General features: G+C 37.9%; 2 protein-coding genes across 8 annotated transcripts in view; both read right to left on the minus strand.

The window, feature by feature from the left end:
* Window positions 1–19,673, minus strand: part of SHANK2 (SH3 and multiple ankyrin repeat domains 2) — a 334,008-nt gene that overhangs the window by 17,507 nt on the left and 296,828 nt on the right. The window lies entirely within an intron of this gene.
* On the minus strand, window positions 3–19,642 carry LOC128085540 (uncharacterized). Its single transcript, XM_052693141.1, has 2 exons — window positions 9,812–19,642; window positions 3–5,891 (listed from the first exon to the last, which is right to left on the minus strand). Exons 1-2 carry the CDS (start codon window positions 9,888–9,890, stop codon window positions 5,032–5,034), a joined length of 939 nt encoding a protein of 312 aa, XP_052549101.1. The 5' UTR covers window positions 9,891–19,642; the 3' UTR covers window positions 3–5,031.

A 19,673-nucleotide genomic window follows, 5' to 3' on the forward strand; every position in this document is an offset into this window, starting at 1 on the left:
AATATAAAAGTATTCAGTAAAATAAATATCATTTGTCCAAAACGTGAAAAATTAAGTATTGCAAGGTCAAAGGAAGAGATTTACTTTTCAAAAAAAATGCAAAGAAAAAGGTTTTTTTTTTTTTGGCATTTTAACAAGGCAATGCTTGAGCATCATAAGTCGTGCAAGCCGAGCACTTTTTATTGCTGCTGCATAACATGCATGCTTTAGTTTTAAGCCTGCATGCATTTAATGTTTACTTAGTGTGACTCGAAAAACAATCCTCTTCTTCAAACCTTCAAAATGTGAAGGGACAATATCTATATAGAAATGGAAAGAAGACCTTTAGAAATAATGAAATCTGCAAAGAACTGTTTCAAATAGAGATAAGCAGACTGTACTTAGTCATCAGAATTTCAGAGATATTTTGGACAATAACAAGTACTCTAGAAGTGCTCTTTTATGCCTATTTTCCTCAATTAATCATGTCTAACCTATATGATTTTGGATTATAAGATTAGCATTATAAGCAACTGCGTCATTCTTTAAATGAAATTTGAATATTTGTTTTTTTTAATTATTATTATTTTATTAACTTTGGGAACATATTTAGCTGTGGTCAGAAACAGACCAAACAGTCAAAGTCCAAATCAGAATGACAACTTCAACATTTGGATTTGGGATTCTAATTTACTGATTCACATGGCATGACGATAAAATACAGGGAAAAATCTTTGATTGAGATCTTCTGAACTTAAGAGCATTTGCTTTAGCCCCAGTTCCAACTGTGGTCACAAACAAGATTCATCAGTGTTTATTACATTCCTTAGACTGAGGACCTCCAAGCACCAATCAACTAATTATAGCCTTACAGCTCCTTTATTGCTATTTCTACTACTACAAAACTAAGGCATGGAGAAATTAAATGAGTAGCCCAAGCCAGCAGAACAGTTTGATTTCTGAACCTGTACTAGAATCCAAACTCAGACCATACCAACAAGTTTCCTTTCTACGCCTTTCAACATGTTTGCCTCCCTAAGAAAAAACGGACTGCACCATATTGATTATTCTGTACTTAATTATCATCTTAATTTAGTGTCTTTTCCTTTGAAGTCTCACCAGAGTAGAGATCAGTTATATTGGCTGTGATACTTATATAAATGGAATATCTTAGCCTGGCTACTAGGCTTTCACAACGTGAGCAGGAGCACTGTTAATTTTCAGCAATTAGATCCACCTCCCAAATGTTCGATTTTTATTTCAGCAGAAAAGGGTATCTACTCCATTAGGTTATTACAGACTGAAAAAAAAAGCAGGCTTTTGGCAGTCTACAGATGATGCTAGTCTGCAAAGCATCAGATTAAGTGATTTAAGCTTTACCTCTCACTGGAGAGCAGCATGCTCAGGGCCCTGGATATGGATATGGATGGGAATAAGGCAGGAGGAAAAAAGTTTTTGGTCCCTCTAAACAGTAGATCTTGCAGATGCAAGGATGACATTTTAAGCAGGAGAAGAAGAGAGGGAAGAACTTTTAGCCCTCTGGTTAGAAAGCAGGTTGTCCTAGGAGTGGTTATTTTAGTGTGACAGAGGGTCAGGGAGCAGGCAGGAACGGAAAGATTGAGGAGAATCAGAACACTGTTGAAAACTTTTTCACAAGTGTGATGTTGCTGTTTCTACTCAATTGAAGTTATCGTTTGACTTTTTTTTTTTTTTTTTTTTTTCCATTGGTCTGCTTTATTTCTGAGTGTTTAAAATCATTTGGTGAAAGGAAGAAAAAAAAATCTTAAAACCATCACATGTATTCAAAAATAAAATAAACTTCAAGTCACATTTCATAAGATTTTATAATACAAACTTTGACCTTCTGAAGGAAAAATATCTGCACTTCTGCTCAGCAAAAGGCATCATAAAGCAACAGTGTCACCATTAACATTTGACCTATACAACAAAAATATGGCTAGACCGTAAAACTGTACTTAGGGGATCTATCACCAAGAGCTTCAAGGGTGGAGAAATTTCATTTTAAGTCTTTCCCACCCTTTTTTATCATCCCAGAAGGCCTAAAAACTGGTCTTTGGGATAGAGAGAGAAGGAAGTTTGTGAAAATGAGGCATTAGGTACTCAAAATCTGTAAATAAGAAATATAAATATACCATGTAAGAACAAGGATCCCCTTTTATTTTAACAGACACATGTAACCATATACCCATTCAGACAACAAAAAGCTACAGGGAAAGAGTGATGAGGCTATGACAGACACTTGAAAAGCATGAAAATATTTGTTTGGGGATGAAACATACATACTCTCCAACTGCACTGATTTTGCTAGACAACACTATAAGTCAGATCTTAATTTAAGATCTGACCAAAATATCAGTTGGTACCAATTATTAATACCACCTACTACTTCCAGCTGGAATAACTTCATTCTGTGTGAGTTTATTGCAGGTTTCTTGCCTGTGGACATGTTCTTAGTCACTCTCACCCTATAATTGCTCCCATTCAAGTGGTTTTGGGTCTTTCCACATCTAGCTAAAGCAGTGAGCAACGGGAGAGATCAGGTGACAGCTTAAGCTGCTTTGCAAGGAACTCTTTAGGTGTTCCTCAGGCAGTTTTTCCAACAGCAGCACTACTGCATCTGCGCAGCAGATGTCTTTGATTTTCTCTGCTGTCTTTGATCCGAACGCAAAGGTAGAGCAGAGGGTGCGTTTTCAAAACTACAGTGGAATGCAATTTATTCTAAATGGCAGCAGCTACATGGCGGGTCCTGCAGAGTACGTCAAAATCTTACTTAGCATCTGACCACACTACTGCACCACACTTTTGAAGTGAAAATACTACGTAAAATAAAAACATTCTCACTGTATTATCAGACACACATTAATTAGGCCAAGAAAATTAATTGGCTGATTTGTATTCAGCTTTGTTCAAACTTATCCCAAAGAAATAAGATGTAAGCATATTGGGACAAACTTCCACTTGTCTTTGCCTTTAGCTTAGCTGTTCATATTCACAGTACCAGTGTGCAAACCACGTATGCACCAGAAACACGTGTTCAGAAGGCCGCACATACTGGACTAATTTCTCAGAGCTCACTAATGGGCTTCTCTCCCACATCTCCTTCTTGTGATCTTAAATATTCGGCAGCATGCGCTTCTTGTATCAATGAGAGGGGAATCTTACAAGCTTGTACTGGAAATTCTCTGAGGATACATTTACAAACAGTTTTAACAAAAAGAAGTATATAAAAAAGCCATGGAAGAGGTACAAAAATTTGCACCTTGTGTAAAGTGTGTCAGCAGTGTGACTGAAGAAGAACGCCTCCAATGGTAGTCTCAGAGGGAATGCGGCTGGATGTAGGTGGAAGGGAAGAAATATTCTTTACTGCAAAGAGCCTACACTGGAGGTTGGCCATGCCAGCTGCATTTCATCATTAAACCATTCATTTTACAATGTACAGCCACAAGCACGCACGCACACACACTTATAAGGGAGCAATCTGTGGCTGACTGGTAGAATAACAAAATGTTGTATGTGCTTTATTTTGATTAACTTCAGTCTCAGAGAAAGACGAGAAAGAAGAGGCTATGGCTCACTGGACAGAGAGAGCACCGTTCAGCTGTATTCACAGAAGAGGATTTTTAGGCCTACAGTTATTTTCTAGTATTTGCCAAAGGAGGAATTCATCACTGCTTCGCCATATAAACTCCTCTGAATCTTTACAAAATGTTACAAAGATATGTGGAGAGTCAAACACAGGAGCCATGCTACACCTGTGATCATTAGTTACCACGCTCAAGGGACTCCTGGTAACAGCATCCTTCCAGAGAACTGTCAGGGATACCACATGGATAAGCCAGTCTGATGCCTCTGCATGCATATAGCAATTTGAGTGCCACTATATTAAATTCCCCCGAGAGAGGCAGCACCAACAGATATAAAATAATTTATTGCAAAGTGCATTTCCATCTGCCCTGTGGGTTACCAATTGCACCCGTGTTCTACTCAGGGTGCCAGCCCTCAGGAAATTAGATGGCCTAAAGGCACAGAAAGTAGTTGTATTTTATCAGCACGTAGGTCATTTCTGATGAAAAACTCTTAATCACAGACATAGTAGCACAATACCCAACAGCATGTCATGACATTTACATTCTCAAGAGGTCTGGCTGCTAGGCAAGTTTTTTTTTTCTTTTTCTTTTTTTCTTTTCATTTTCTTAAATAATTAATATCTGTGATAATTACAGGGGACAGTCTCCTCCCACTAGATTTGGTGAAGGAGATGGTTCTTATCCCCAAGAACACATTGCTTAGTGACTCCTGTTTCAAATCCCCCGACTCTCTCAGAGGAAAAATAATGCTGCCCATCCAACCACCAGATCCATCGTAAAAGGAACTTTGAAAATGAGAGTCAGGTACCTAGATAGATCTGGTGGCATATTACTGTACAAGCCCCAAAAGATAAATATGAGGTATGATCCTGGCAACATTACTTCTAATAAGACATAGCCAAGACACGTGGATTAGCTCCACCGAGGGTCTTAGAAAGTGAGCTTGTCAGACCCACAGAGGATAAGAATGATCATGATCCAGTACAGGCTAACCCCAACACCTCAGGCTGGCATGCCAGAAACACCAGGCAAAGACTGATCGAACACAGTTTTGGAGGCGAGTATTGCCAAGACCTGTATACTTACCACCAACTCCAGAATGCTTGCTCAGAGGGGATGGGATAATGGAGAAAGAAAACTCAAAAAACAGCTGCCTCAAGAAATGACTTGTATTTGTAAGAAAAGCAATGAATGCCTGGCACAGAGTAAAAAAATGCTTGTATGAAGTTAAAGTGAAAGAACAGAGGCAAATGTTCTTCAAATACCAGCAGCACACATTGTTAACAGTGCAAATATAAACTACAAAATGTTAGACTAATCTAGTCAGCCAGAATACAATGTTAGCCAATGTAGGAAATGGTTGAAATCTGCCACTGATGGCCTTATGGCTAAGAATTAAAAGGACAGGCACATTAAAAAAAACCCTAAAAATCCTACGGTGTGGTTATTTTTTCTTCCCTCCCCCTTTTGCCTGGCGTGTAGGCATGGGCAACGAGGCCCTCTCGGTTATGGCTCTCTGCAGCCGGCCACTGCGACAAGGCAGCGTGGCCTGCGGCGGTTCTCGAGAGTCGCTCGTCCCTTCGGCCCCTGGTAAGCACACAGTGGAGGCTGCCACTGCGTCCTCACCAGTCCATGTCGAGGCACAGGTTAACTCGACATGGGGGGTGGCTCTTTGGGAGATGCGTGTTTCAAGGACCTGCGTCCGTGGCTGCTTGAGAAAAGCTAAAATCTCTGACAGGTAGTTATGGATGGCTCTTGTGGAGGTAGCCACAATGCCCAGCTGCAGCTCCATGCGGCCCATGGACTGTGACATGAGACCCATGGACTGTGCATGCTCCCTCTTGATATTTTCCAGCAGCTGCACAATCCTACTGTTGGTTTCCATCAACAGCTTCTCTCCCTCTGTTAGCTGGGGCTGCCCTCTCCAACCCCGATCCCTAGGGACAGGCTCAACACCGCGGTGCTCTTCATTCATCTCATCATTGCCCTCCTCCTCAGGAGAGTCACTTTCAAACTGAGGAGTCCTACTGAGTGACTGATCCCCGGGAGACTGTATGTCCATGGTACACTCCGGAGTCCGCGCTGGCGTTTGAAATCCCTCAAAATCCTCCCCAACGTTGCTGTGCGTTTCAGACGAGGACAACGGCCACTGCCAGCTCTCTGTGGTCCTGGCCGGCGAGTCTTCGTCAGAAGCAGGCACCGAGGATTCCTGTTCTTCAGCCGGCGTGGACGGCGAGCTCCCTCGGAGACGGCCAGCTTGCCCCGAGGATCCAGGAACCTCCCCATCTTGTTCCCCAGTGACATCTGGCAATCAAATAGAGGAGCAACAACCACTGTATCTGAGGCCAGGCAGATGGAGGTATCTACATGCATTGGACAACACATAGAAAGAAGCCAGTTGGGAAGCCAGAGTGTATGTGTTTGGGCAAACGGAAGGGCGGGCTAAAGTTTAATGACTGCATTGGGCAAGTGGCAGTTGACATTATTAACTGCTCTTCGTATAAATGCACACTGTCCTGTACCCACAACACACACAGCCATGCTGCATCCCAAGGCAGGAGCTACCAATTCACCTCATTGTGACTGTGACAGGAAATGTCAGTGAACCTATCAAAAAGCTCACCTATGCACTGCAGTGGTGTCAGTCAGACATCCCTGGGATGAGCTCAGGGCCAAGTGTCCAAGTGAGCTTCCTGTGGTGTCAGACGTGCTCCACCACTGGTTGAGGGCAGCCCTTTGTTGTTCTGAAGCACTGCTGGCTATCTTCACTTTTGTCCGACGTCTCACGTCACCCCCACCCCTAAGTGCATTCTCTCATAAATCACTGCTGCGAGCGGTGGTGGCTGTCCACAGCATTCATCCTGTGAGCAATGCCCTCCCCCACATCTGCTGGATTTTCTTGTTCTTTTCTCCAAAGAGTAAGTAATGGTATCTGAGGGCATTGCTCTCCAGGATCTTATTGTCTTCTGAAAATAAGTAAGCTCTGCCCTTCCCTGTCTACTTCTCCCCTTGCCTGAGGGCATATGGTGGAAATCAGGGTGCAAGTGATTCCCCACGGCAGTGTTATGCCTACTCTCTTATCATCTCAGTCTTGAAAAATGTCATTCTGTAAGGATTCATTTCTGCTCTTTGAAATACTTTATATGCTGCTCTTTGGACCTCAGTATGAAGCTGCGAGCTTACATCTGGAAGGTATTGCTGAGGTCAAGTTAAAATAATACTCCTGGTTCTGTTTATGAGTCAGGGTATGTTTTTGTTTGTTTTGTTGTGCTTTTGTTCTTGTTCTTACGGGTTTTTTGTTGTTGTTGTTTTATATAGTTTTAAAATGAAAGCTCCTTCTGATAGACCCAAGGATCCCTTCTCCTCTATATCAGTCCCTGCCTACCCTAACTCTAATGTGGCAATCTTAATTTCTGTGCTCAAGTACGTTCAATATTATACTGCTCTAAAAGGGATTCTGTGCCGCATAATGTAATTACGATCTTTTAATGCTAAAGTCACAGATGTTATTTATGCATTTAACTTATTCATTACTTCAAAGTATTCACATTCAAAGTATTCACACTATGTCTCTATCTAGTTTACTGTCCAGTTGCATGTTTTATGGAGAGTGAGGATGAGATTGTATTTATAAAAAGGCATGATTTCCTTATGAAAATGGATTTTAGGGACAAACTGTCATGCAATCATTGGCTCTTCTACTCTAAAGAGATTTAAAAGGGACTATATCAACGTATCTGCAATATCTGCTTCTTCCTTTGCAGTTCTTTTCCCCCTTTGCCTTACTAATACAGCCATAGCTGCAATTCGTCATTAGCAAATCTCTCTTAACAACTATACTGTAAGACTATGAAGTTATTTCTCAGCATTTTCTTATTTGAGCACACATGTAATAAAGAAAGAAAAGAAAAGAAAAAAAATCAAACCAGGGGATCTATTTTTACCACACATAACAAACACACATTTCAGTTGAATTCTACGGAATTGGAGAAAGAAAATGAGTTATAAATATATTCATTCTGGTAAATACAGTGGTCATACAAAATGCCCTTGAATTTTTTTTAGATATATCATCAGAAAATTCCCCATATTTGAAAACTCCATTTTCCTGACATGATCTAAACAGAGCCCACCTAGCAATTGGTAAGTAATAGAACTAAACTAAACTAAAAGTCAAAAATTGAAACAAAAGAAAAAACTCAAAAATCCACATTAATTTATGAGTATTTCTGTAAATAGTTTCACTGAGGAAAGATTGTTCAGATTTAGGGGGACAGTAACACTTTTGTTATTTGTGCATGTTTACACATTTGCCAGAGGCTTGTGAAGAAAAGTTTACCTGAAAAAAGTATAATACTCTTTTGCAAAGTCCCTAATTCTCTATGAAAGAGTACCATTTGCCAATCCTCCTAATCGATACTCTCAGCCTTCAGGGCTAAAGAAAAAGCATCTGGCAACGGTGACCAATAACACAAATGACAAAGAGTCCAAGCAAACAGTCTGTGAGAACCCATGGGAGAAAGTTAACTGTGGAAACTATTGGCGAATACTTATGAATAATGAATACATTCACAGGTTTTAGCATACGCTTGTTAACTTGACTAGCAAGAAATATTCATTAACTGCTATTATACATCACAAAGTACAATTCTAGTCACTTTGTCTTCTGGAAGCTTTGTGAAGCATTGTCATGGGCAGAGGAGAAACCAAGGGCGTGTTACAGGCATGGTCTGACACAAACTATGTTCACTGCCGAGCAACAATGGAAATCTGCCTCAAGATCAATGGCTGACACCGCAGTGATGAATGTGTCAGTCTCTGCCCAATAAATCCATTTCCTGATGATCAAAAGTCACCTTACATTCTTGTTAAGGTGATGGCACCAGTTGCTATGTCAGTGCTGTGGAAAAGTTGTGCCAGTTACATACAGTAGGGCACTGGAAAACTTTGTTTTTTCTGTAAACGGTCCTTATCCAATGAAGAAGCTCTCTGTTTTAAACAGCAGGATTAAAGCTGGCTGAAACCATTACCTCAACCAATTGCCTTCACCTCACTCCCTTAGCAAAGTGGGTCTTAAAAAGTAAAAAAATAAGGAGAGAGCATTAAGACAGCCAAGTCAAAATCGACTGTGTATTCTCCAATGTATTGACATGGTTGACCTTGCTTGGCTGTTAATTGGCTTTAAAAACGATCTCTCCTTAAAAATCAAACTTAAAAAACAGTGGGTACAAAGAAGCACAACTAGCTTCTTCAGGTGTGAAGCAAATTCCATTCCATTCCATTCCTACCTACAGAATCTTGCTCGCAGTGACACATAAAACTTTCAGACCAAATACATGAGCTTTGCCTTTTTATATTTATGCCTAGTAATTAGTCAAAAAACTAACAGTCTTTACAGTTGTGACTTGTTTTATGTTTCTAATTTAATGTTCCTTGCTCTGTTAGGGCATGATTTCCAGTTGGGTCCTTAAATGATCAAGTAAGGGAACCAGAAAGGAGCATGCATATGAAGTAAAAGAAATGCAAAGATTTCAAAGTCAGTGACCCATCACACTTTAGCTTCATTGCTTGATCACTGTACAATATAGATATTTCCAAAAGTAACATGGGAATTCAATGCTTCTGAAGGCTTTTTTCTCCTTTACCTCACCGATTTTGTCATATTTAATCTGTTTTTAAATTGGTTCCTGTAAGAGTTACTAGGGAACCAACATCAAAGTCCTAACTATCTTCCTTTCTTTCCTGCTGTCAGACAAGTCTTCTGTTTCTGCAGCACAGCTGGCTGCCTGTAAGGGTGTTTGCACTGGGCAGATACTGAGCTTGGTCTGATGTGGCTTAACAGTGGTGCAATTGCTGCTGGTGGCCACAGGAGAGCTGCTCTGAACATGGTGGCTAGGATTATGGAGCCTCTGGGTGCATGAATACATTCACCATTTTGAAGCATGGCTACACCATGTTGTCTCCTTGAGACACAGGATTCAGTACCATTCTTTCCTAATGACAGTCTTTCAAGTTCTTAGACATATATAGAACTGTAGAGGTTATCTGGTTGAGATACATAGAGAATTGAACAACTGATTCAACTACAGGGATAGAAGACCAAGACAGAGGCCAAGAACAGAGCAGGGCTTTGGATATAGACAAGCTTTAGAGACATCAGAGATATTTCTTTAACTTTTGTTCACTGAAGAACATTTGCGACTTATGCCTGTGTTGTGCCTTACCTGCCACTTGGACTGGCAGTTGATCCCTCCCCTGAGATGTGCTGTTCTTTAAGAATCCCTCCTTTTGAAATCCCACCATTTCTGTTTCACCTCTGCTACTGGACCGTTGCCTTTTCCATTTACATCTCCTTTTCAGATTCCCCACCAGTGGAGCTGGACGTGAGGGGTGGGGTACCGTCTTCCTGCTGACAGGTAGGTGGAGATGTTCCTTGGCCACAAGTGGGCCAGGAGCTCAACAACAGCGGTACCACAGTTGGGGAGCTTCCTGGGACCTGCCTCTGCTGCTCTGGACCTGGGCCTCTGCCTGTATCTGCATCATGCTTCCTGGGGTAGGTGCATTTTTCAAACTGCTTAGGTACCAAGGTGATAGATGCCTTGTAAATACCTAAGATAGATACAGACAGAAACTGTACCAGGCACAATCTGTTATGCAAAACTTAATACAATGCCAGTTGCACCTATACGATGTAGTATCACCCACCTTTTCTAGCATCTGCAGTCAACCACAGTCAAATATTTGGCCCATGAATTTTTCCTTTTGAAAAGTGATGGAAACACAGGATATTCATTCTTCCTTGGTGTCAACCGATCTAGAAACTTAGGCTGTAATGTCAGGTACTGCATATGCACATACTTTGTTTCCACTGCCTTCCCTAAATGTGAGTGTGCAAGCTGAGTTTAATTTCTTTCATTAACCAGTACAGTTTGTTTTTCTTTGTCAATTATCTGTGAAAATCAGACACTAAAACTAAAGGAGTAGTCTTATGTGTGAATATTAAAAATGCATTTTATCATTTTTTATAATTATTATCTCTTTCTTTTAAGGTTTAACTACCAGCAATCTGTTTTTAGCATAAAGACCAGAAGCTGATATGTGTTAAATTACAAGTTTGCATGCACAGAAAGAACATCTAAAACAAGTAGGTGCTCTCATACCCATTGCATTCCTTTCAGATTTTTGTAACTTCCCATACAGAGGCAAATGACTGCCTTTCTTAGTTTGTTGAAGAATGATAAATACTTGATAAATATTTCAGGAAGAATGCCTCTGTTCTGAGAGGAACTGTGTAAAGGAAATTTGGGCAAACATACAGGAATCTAGACAGTGCTTTCAAAGAAGCAGATGAACAAAATTCTGGAACAGCTGTCCAATACCAATGGGGGAGCAGCATCAAGATAAGAATCTACTAATTTCAAAAGCAAGCTTGATTGGACTACAGAAGCTCATGTGATCATGTTGCTTGTCATAGAAGCAACTGTATGTGATGAATAAATCTGTAGTGTCTGCAGAAAAATGGATTACGTATTTGAAAATGGTTAAAAAGGAATCACTGTTGCATTAGCTATGCCCACTGAGAACTAATTTTTTTTTTTCCTAGTTATTTGAATGTGAACAGAAAAAAAATCAAAGACTAAAAGTAGATAAAGTATAATTAGATCCCCAACATATCACCAAGAATTAAGAGGCCAACCACAGTTAAATAATTGTTTCAATGGAAGAGTATTCAAGGTCAAGATTTTAACCCAAACTTGTTTATGATCAAATTTGGAGGAAACAAGTTGAGCCTATGTCACCTAAGCGTTATTAAAAAAAAAAACAAAACATACAAACTAAATGATCTGAGTTTCCAGTTAGAACATCACACTAATACTCAGGAACCTGTCACCATGAACACATTTCAATCTGGAATGAAGTTGATCCAGCCCTGGTCCAAACAAACAATTTACAGGACTGTGCTCAACTCACAGCATCAAAATCACATGTTTTTCATATTGCAAGTAACAGGAAGAGAATATTACTTTAGAAGTTAGCATGAGGAAATAACAGTAGTGCTTCGCAATATAGTCAAAAACACAAGCCATTTGAAACATTTCCCTTCTACTAAAACTGAGTAAAAACACAATTATGCTGTCTGAGATACTGTAAGCTCTCCAATGTACAAAAAAATTCAAAAATGATGGGAAAATAATGTAAAATAAATCAGTAAAACATAAAAACTGTTAGTAAAATTAATCATTGAGTATCTACAAACATAGTAACATGACTTAGAAAAATTATTTGTATGTATTCACATTAGGAACTACCAAAACTTTCTTGAAAGAAAGTCTTATTTGTGTTTCTAGGCCTGAAGATAATTTCACATTACTACATATAAGTCATACTTATGTATCATAGTCACACAATCAAAAGTAATTTTAGGAAGGCAGATGACTGTTCAAATTCTTTCTAGATACAATTTTCAAGTACCAGCTCTTCAACAGTATGTTCAACTGATAAAATTATTTTACAGGCATTTAAAATGCACCTGCAATCCTTCAGCCTTACAATTCAGCCTACCTTGAAAGAGGAATGGTCATTGTCTAACAGTGGTTTCTGTTTAAGAACAAAAACAAAGCAGAGAATATAGTCAATACCCACTCCTACCCTGCAAGCCAGGTGGAATTTACGTGGCAATCTGATACTTCTGTTTAAGAGACAGCATTTGAAAATTTGGCCTATTCAGAAAAGAAACATAATCAACCAAAAGATACTAAAAAGAAAGGTGGAGGACCCAAGACACTTGCAGCCTTCTCCATTCTTACACTTACTCTCACACTTCCACACCGAAGGGAAAAAACAAGCAAACTATGACAAATTATCTAAAAATATTTATTTTTGATCATATTAGGAATTAGTTAACATGGGTACATGAACATTTGAAGAAAAATTGCAGCAAAAGGAGTTTTGAGATGAGGGAGGTAAGTCCTTCATCTCCATGGCTCCTGAAAAAGAGAGAGAACACATTAAAAGTGTTGAAAATTTTTCTATTGTCCTAACTGTACCTCGTTGGGAAATACATGCAACTCTTACTGTTCTTCATACACTCATGATTTTGAGTATGTTGTTAAATATTCAGTTGATAGTATCTGAGCATAACAAGTGACACTCACATATATCAATGTATTTCATTCATCTGGCTCCAAACGCTACAAAACCCATATTTTCTTTAACACTTACAATTCTTTTTCCAACTTCTTTTATACCATTTTCCTGTTGGTTGATGCAGAAAGGTTTTGAAAACCTTTTCAATTACTGTCCTGTAGCAAAGAAAACTGAGCATTAGGGACAGGTACTACACACACTAGAGAGCAATATGATAAATTCAAAATAGTACTAGTGCAAATGAGAACACCCGCACAGTGACTCATCTGACCTCCCTGTTCAGGGATTCCCAGTTTTTTAAAATGTCATTTTAAGCTTCCCACCTCAAGCAATATGAAACCTTGTTTGAAGAAGTGTTTGGAACTGTTAGGTACCTGTTATTTTAATATTCAGTATCAAATGCTGCTAAAAAACAGCACATCTGCTAGGTTTCAATTACTTTTTTCTCAGTGGAAAACCTAGCATTTTTCTCCTCAAAATGTGCTATCTTCCAGTATTTATCTCTTACAAAGTGTTTTAAAAGCAGGTATACTCTAGGTATGATCCAAATCCTGTATCCTCTTACACTTCTGTGGACTCCACATGAGATAGACTACAAGTCATAAAACCTGTAACCTCCCTTTATCAACACAAAGATGGACTCACATTATGTCACATACAGCCAAATTCCACCCAGCCTCACTGCTTAATGCTTGTGAAAATGACAACCTTATGACAACCTTCATCTTATAATTACTAGCTCATTAGAATTTCAAATAGGTAACGCAAATCAGTTACTTACAAAGACGCTGTTCAGGAATTCTTCATCAAGTCTGATGTCTTTTGATCTCATCTTCTAAAATACAGTGTCTGGTGAAGATCAGAAAACTTTCTTCCTACACAGAAGTGCTGCAGATACCGGAAACTATCAAAGAAGTTGACGTGAGGGCTTTAAGACTTGTTTTGATGATTATTCCATTGTTTCCTGCAGATAAATCTCCATCATCAACTCCAGCATATTGAAATTAGAAAATGACTTTTGAACTCAGATGTCTTTTGTGAGCGGTTTCTTCGAACATAACATAACAGTTTAAGTTAATCCACTGTTTGGCATTCATTTATATATATTTGCTCTGCAATTTCATTGTTTCAGATGCCATTAGAATGTGCCACCTTTGAAACAATGGACAACAAGAATGAGATGAAGTGTGAATGCTTATTGCAGACAGAGCTAATAATATTTCTTTTGAATGCCATCAACTGATATTTTTCCATTCAAATGCAGTTAAGACTTGATGCCAGATAACAATAGCCTATGTTGATGATATCACAGTTATTTTTTATCTGAGAGGCAGCACTAGCATCTAAACTGCTCAAAGGAGGAAAACCCTACTATTTGATCCTTTAGCCCACACCAAAACTCAAAGATCAGCATTATCAGCATACAAAGGATTATGATTAATATTTGATTATGTATCAAATATATTAAAAATAAATAAAAAATCACAGCTCATAACTGGTGCTCTCATCAGTCAAAGTAGGGTTTTTTTGATACAGAAGAGTTTTTTTATTTATTATTGTATTTCACTAAGAAAATGTAGCCTGCAGTGTCTTCATTTTCTACTTTCTCTTAAATTCTTGAAATGTCTCCCAAGGATTTTCATATTAGCTTTTCATTTAAGAACTGTCTACTTAAGCTTTCACTGAAAATCCCAAATTGCTCACTAAATCAAATCCACTTCTTGGCAGTAAAAAGCTTAGCAGTATAAAACTTTTGAATCATACATCTATATGTTTACAGTATGTACTTGCTAAGAATCATATCATTTTAAAATTCACAAGTAGTTATTAGCAAGTACGTCAAAATAAAAACTGAGGATAGAGTCTTTCAAAAACAGGCTTTTCACAAGCCACATAAAATTTTTATGAAGTCAATTTTATTATCTTAAAATATTTTGAAAATTTAATGAAATCTATTTCTTGCAGTGATATAAGAATTACGATCAAAACAAATGCATAGGGAGCTTAATAACATTTCTATTATTTTCAAATCTTCAAATCATTTCTAGTATTTTCAAATCTTAATTCTAATTTGCACAAATATTTTGGATATTCTTCAGCATGAATGGGCTAACCACATATTATCTAGAATTATATTGTAAGTACTGCGTCAAAAAAGGCTCCTGCTGCAACTGTTAATCTGTCGTTGAAAACTTATGAGTCACATAAGAAAAAAATAATGCCTCTTTTCCCTCTCTGACATCTCATAAAATCCAGAAACTAATTTTACTATTAAAAACACAGCCCCTTCGAAACCACAATCTGAAACCGGGGGTTACTTCCCTGAGTCAGGCAGCTGCTGTAAGCAGAAAGCCAGTGGCACACACTGAGCATTCCTTCACTTTTAGTAATTTGTGCTATGAAACTGCAGTAAAACGGTAATATTACCCATGATGTATTGCTCTAAATTTTTTGCAACCTTAAGATTTTATTACCTTTCTCTTTAGTCACAAACGACATACAGTTGATACTCAATATAAAAATGCCACCTATGCTCTTCTGTTTTCCCAGCCTCCCATTGAACCAGAAGCCTCATCCAAACATAACAAAAAAACCAGTCAAACAGAATCCCAAAAGCCACTAGTTCTATCTCAATGTCTCCCTCACCTATGACCCAGAAAACTGCATTTTGCTTTACAGATAGCTACTATAACAATGTAAAGACCTTTATAAGCTGCCAAAACATACCAGTAGCAATGGGGTTTATTTGGCACATGTTCTGAATCAAGAATGGAAAATACCACTAGCTGTATTTCTGTTAGTGACCTGAAAGGAGGTCAGGAAGGAAGAGAAAAATAAGTAGAAGAAAATAAATAACCTGATTTTGTTTAATATTAAAAAGCAAAAGCTTCACTGCTGAGATGCACTGCCTACAACATAGCCTTCCTTTCAGGGACGCTGAGCTTTGTCAAAGAGCAGCACACAGACTGTTTTACCAGCTACCACCTAGGGGCCCAGAGAGGTTTAAAGCTCTTCCTTGGGCTAGACATCATGAAAACGTGTGAATGGCACAGTCCCTGCTCCGAGGAGCTCACAATCTAAGAAAGCAAAATGACATACAGGAGTATGGAAAAATACAACTAAACACAAACAAAGTTGTATACATATATATGCAGTTACATTTATAAAACTATTAAAATATCATCACTATGTCATCTACCTGTTCCTCTGCCTAGCCATTATTACTGAGATGACTGCTTAATAGGGATCACAGGGGGAGCGGGTCTTAAGGAGAGATTTCAGGGAAAAGGTAGTGGCCTTATGAATCAGTTCGGGGTCGGCACTCCATGCATACGGGACAGTGTGGAAGATGTTATATAAAAACTTAAAATTGTGCAGAGCAGCATTTCTCCAGGTCAAAAGTTCAAGTGTTGTGTGCAAGATCCCTACTTCCTGAGATAGAGACAGTGTGGTTACGTGAGTAACATTTGGCCATCAAAAAGACAAATGAAATCACTAACGTAGGACTACACTGAGGATGTGTTACTGGCCATGTACTCTCAGTGGCTGCCAGTTAGCACAGTAACTGTGAGGAGATGAAATGGAAGGGTTTGGAAAAGAGTTGGATAGAAAGAAGGAAAGAAAGGCAAAATGAAGGAAAGGAGACAAAAGGAAGGAATGTAGGGAATATTTTCAAATGTAGTCTTCTGCTTTAGTTCTTAGTGTGTTTGCAATTTGTTAACTAAGTAACTAAAAAACATATACAATAACTAATGTACGTTTGACACCATAAAATAAACTGGACCATATGCCAACATTTACATTATGTTATTATCCTCCACTATGGAAAGGTGAGAAACAGGTTAAACAAGAGACAAAATGCTTCCCCTTACCCTTCTTCTTCCGTACTGAAGCTTGGAAACAGAAAGGGAATGAACTGTGAATCAATTCTGAAGATAATTTTATATGCTAAATCCTTGTCTGTTACTCTGAGCATAAACATTTTTCTTCCATTTAAGACGTCAGCCTCTCTTTGCTAACCTATACTATGCATGTATCTATGAAAGCACCCTAGATAAACAGCTTGGCAAAAGCCCAGTTTATCAGGGTTTAGATTTGAGCTATAAGAAGTTGCTCCCCAGCATATGGCAGGGATAAATGCACAACTTTTCTCTAAATTGTTTTTAAGAAGTAGTAACTGGGGCAAATTATTGATACCAAAGCTTTAAAATTATAATAATAGGGCATTTTAATGCCTTTTCAGATTGAAACGGAAAGGAATCACTATCACATGTTCTCTGCCATCATTTGGATTAACTCAACTGAAAGAGAACAACTGAGATGGTCTGCTAAGTGTTATGGGGAACAGGGTAGCTCAAAACATGTCAGCAACACTGTAAGTTCAAAGCCAGGCAAAGGATATGACTGTGAAGACTGCAAGGTAAATAAATTTAAAAAATAATAATAAAAAAAAAAATCAGGTCATTTAGCCTAGCTAGGAAAACTGAAGAAAGAAACATATACTCTAAGGGAAAACAAAATGGGAATTCCTGTTTTCCTTCTTCTTATACTACATAACAAGGGACATTCAATAAAATTAAAGGCATCACATTCAAAACCAATAAAAAAGAACGTTTGTACACAGCACATAATCAGCCTGTGGAATTCTTTGCCACAAGACATTATTGAGACCATGAGCTTCTTCAGTTCGGAAAAAAGATTACACATATATTGATGAGAACATCCACAGTGTTCATCTGTTCATATTTTCTATTTAGTTTCTGTATATATGTATATTATGAAAAAAATGTTCATTACATTGTTTAATAGTCATAAAAATGTGGGTGTTCTCATAGTTCATACAGATGTCCAATATATACACATATACATATAAAGCTATGTAAATTATATATATACACACATACAATTTATGTTATACATCAGAAGACAATTTTTAATCAATGAGTGAAAATGTTTTCTTCTTGGTAATCAGTTTAATTATGTGCAATTCAAGAATTCTTTTTCTTTCTGCTAATAGTCCTTTTACAGGACAAATATCAAAATAGGTAGACCACAGATGTTGCTATTTATAACAGAAGCCATAGTCATAGTTTGCTAAGGTGGTAAATGTTTAGAGAATCATTTGGAACTGGTATTTACAGGCTTTTGGAAGAAAATAATCTGTTATGCTCCAGTATTACTACAGCTTTATTAGGGGACATACATTTCTGGAGCATGCTTCAGAAATAATCTTCAGAACAGTAAAGTCTTGCCATGGTAATATTTGCCCATCTAAATGATGATATAGATGGGAAATTCACTTAAAGACTCATATCCCATGGCTGCTAATCACAAGAGATGCAGTGATTTCTACAAGCCAAAGAGAACACGGCAGGCCAAGTACTATACTCTGAATTAGGGGACAAATAAGCTAAAATATAATGCTTTTCATTACAAGAGTGATGTTACTGTTAAGATGTGATTTTCCTCTAGAAAAGAGTACTGCTTCTCTCTGTTTTAGTAACAGTACCTACTATGTAAGACTGAAAAGTAAGAGAAATACAAAAATACTCTCAGTCTGAGAGTGATTTGGAGAAGGGAAAAAGGAAGGAGGAAAAATGATACCTAAATACTCCTGTCTCCTCAGGAAAGCTTATTGATAAGTCAGCAAAGTTACATAGCACTCCATGCAAGGAAAACAAATCAAAATACCTCAAACAAAAAATTGGCTCCAAAAATAATATTCTACATTTTAATCCTGGAAGAAAAATTAAGGAGCATTCACAAACTGCTGAAACCTTTACTCTGGTTCCTAAGGTCCTTAGCATAGACAAAACAAATTTTCTGAGATCTGTCAGGGATAAATTATCGGAACGTTAAATTTTGGTCTTCATTAGCTTGTTATGCCACAGAGAAGACCATAATCACTTCTGCAGCCTTTTGTTTGTCAGAGCTCCCACTGAAATCTTGTGTCTTCTGACTCCCTAATGAATAGGTGGGGTCCATCTGCCCCAGAAAAAATTGACTCATAGGGAAAAAAAGGTGTGGCCATTTATCCTCAATGCTTCGATTCTTTCATGTTTCCCTTCATGAGTCTATGACAAAAATAAAATTTTTTACAAAATGCAGGTAATTAAATGAGCATTACTGTGTGACAGACTGTATTACTCTGCATTGAGATACGCAGTGTTGCTTGCTAAACACACTATTCTGGTGAAAGAACAAAATATAAATATACACTGGACATTTGTCTTGTTATATACAGTCCATTCATATCATATTCTTTAGTCTACCTGTAAAAATTCTACTTTTTAATGACCTAATAGTTTAAATTCAGGACAAAAAGAACAATTACTTTCTACACTTCTATAAAACTAATCAAAATTCCCCAAGAATTATGTACATTTAGAATGTGAATGTTCAAGGAATCACTCATCACATTTCTTAAAACTAGTGAATAAAAGACTGAATGCCCAACACTTTATTATTACCAGTAGCAAGAAGAATTAAGCTTATTTCATGCAGAGAAGTCAAAGTGATATAATAATATGCACTTTTTCAGATTAGAGTCTAACGAAAACAAGTTGAAGTTGAAGCTGCTTTAACACTGTCAGCTTTTTAACAACAGCTTCTGGCAGCTTACCTTTATCCACTAATGAGAGGCCACAGAAATTTAAAATAAAACAATATTAGATGAACTGAAAATGTGGAAAGCAAAGCTAACAAAATAAGATACGGCATTATTCTTTAGTAAATGTGCCAAACTTCAATGATGCATAAAAATGTATCAACATTCTCTTGCATAGCAGTAAAGGCACAAGTTTAAAAAAAAATTATTCATGCAATTCATGCATATTTGAACTCTCCAAAGATGCAGCATTCTTACAACCCTTTCTGCTCTATATACTGTACACAGTGCAATTCTTATAAATCAATTTAACATACATACATACATATACA

Source organism: Tympanuchus pallidicinctus, unplaced genomic scaffold, assembly GCF_026119805.1.
Source record: "Tympanuchus pallidicinctus isolate F22 unplaced genomic scaffold, pur_lepc_1.0 scaffold3, whole genome shotgun sequence".
In the NCBI taxonomy this organism is placed as follows: Eukaryota; Metazoa; Chordata; class Aves; order Galliformes; family Phasianidae; genus Tympanuchus; species Tympanuchus pallidicinctus.

Bases quoted from the DNA above. Each gene is read 5' to 3' on its own strand.
- LOC128085540 (XM_052693141.1), bottom strand. From the start codon at position 9,890: ATGGTGGGATTTCAAAAGGAGGGATTCTTAAAGAACAGCACATCTCAG. The intron at 5,892-9,811 runs GTAAGGCACAAC...TTTGATTGCCAG, and splicing joins ACTGCCAGTCCAAGTGGCAG to ATGTCACTGGGGAACAAGAT.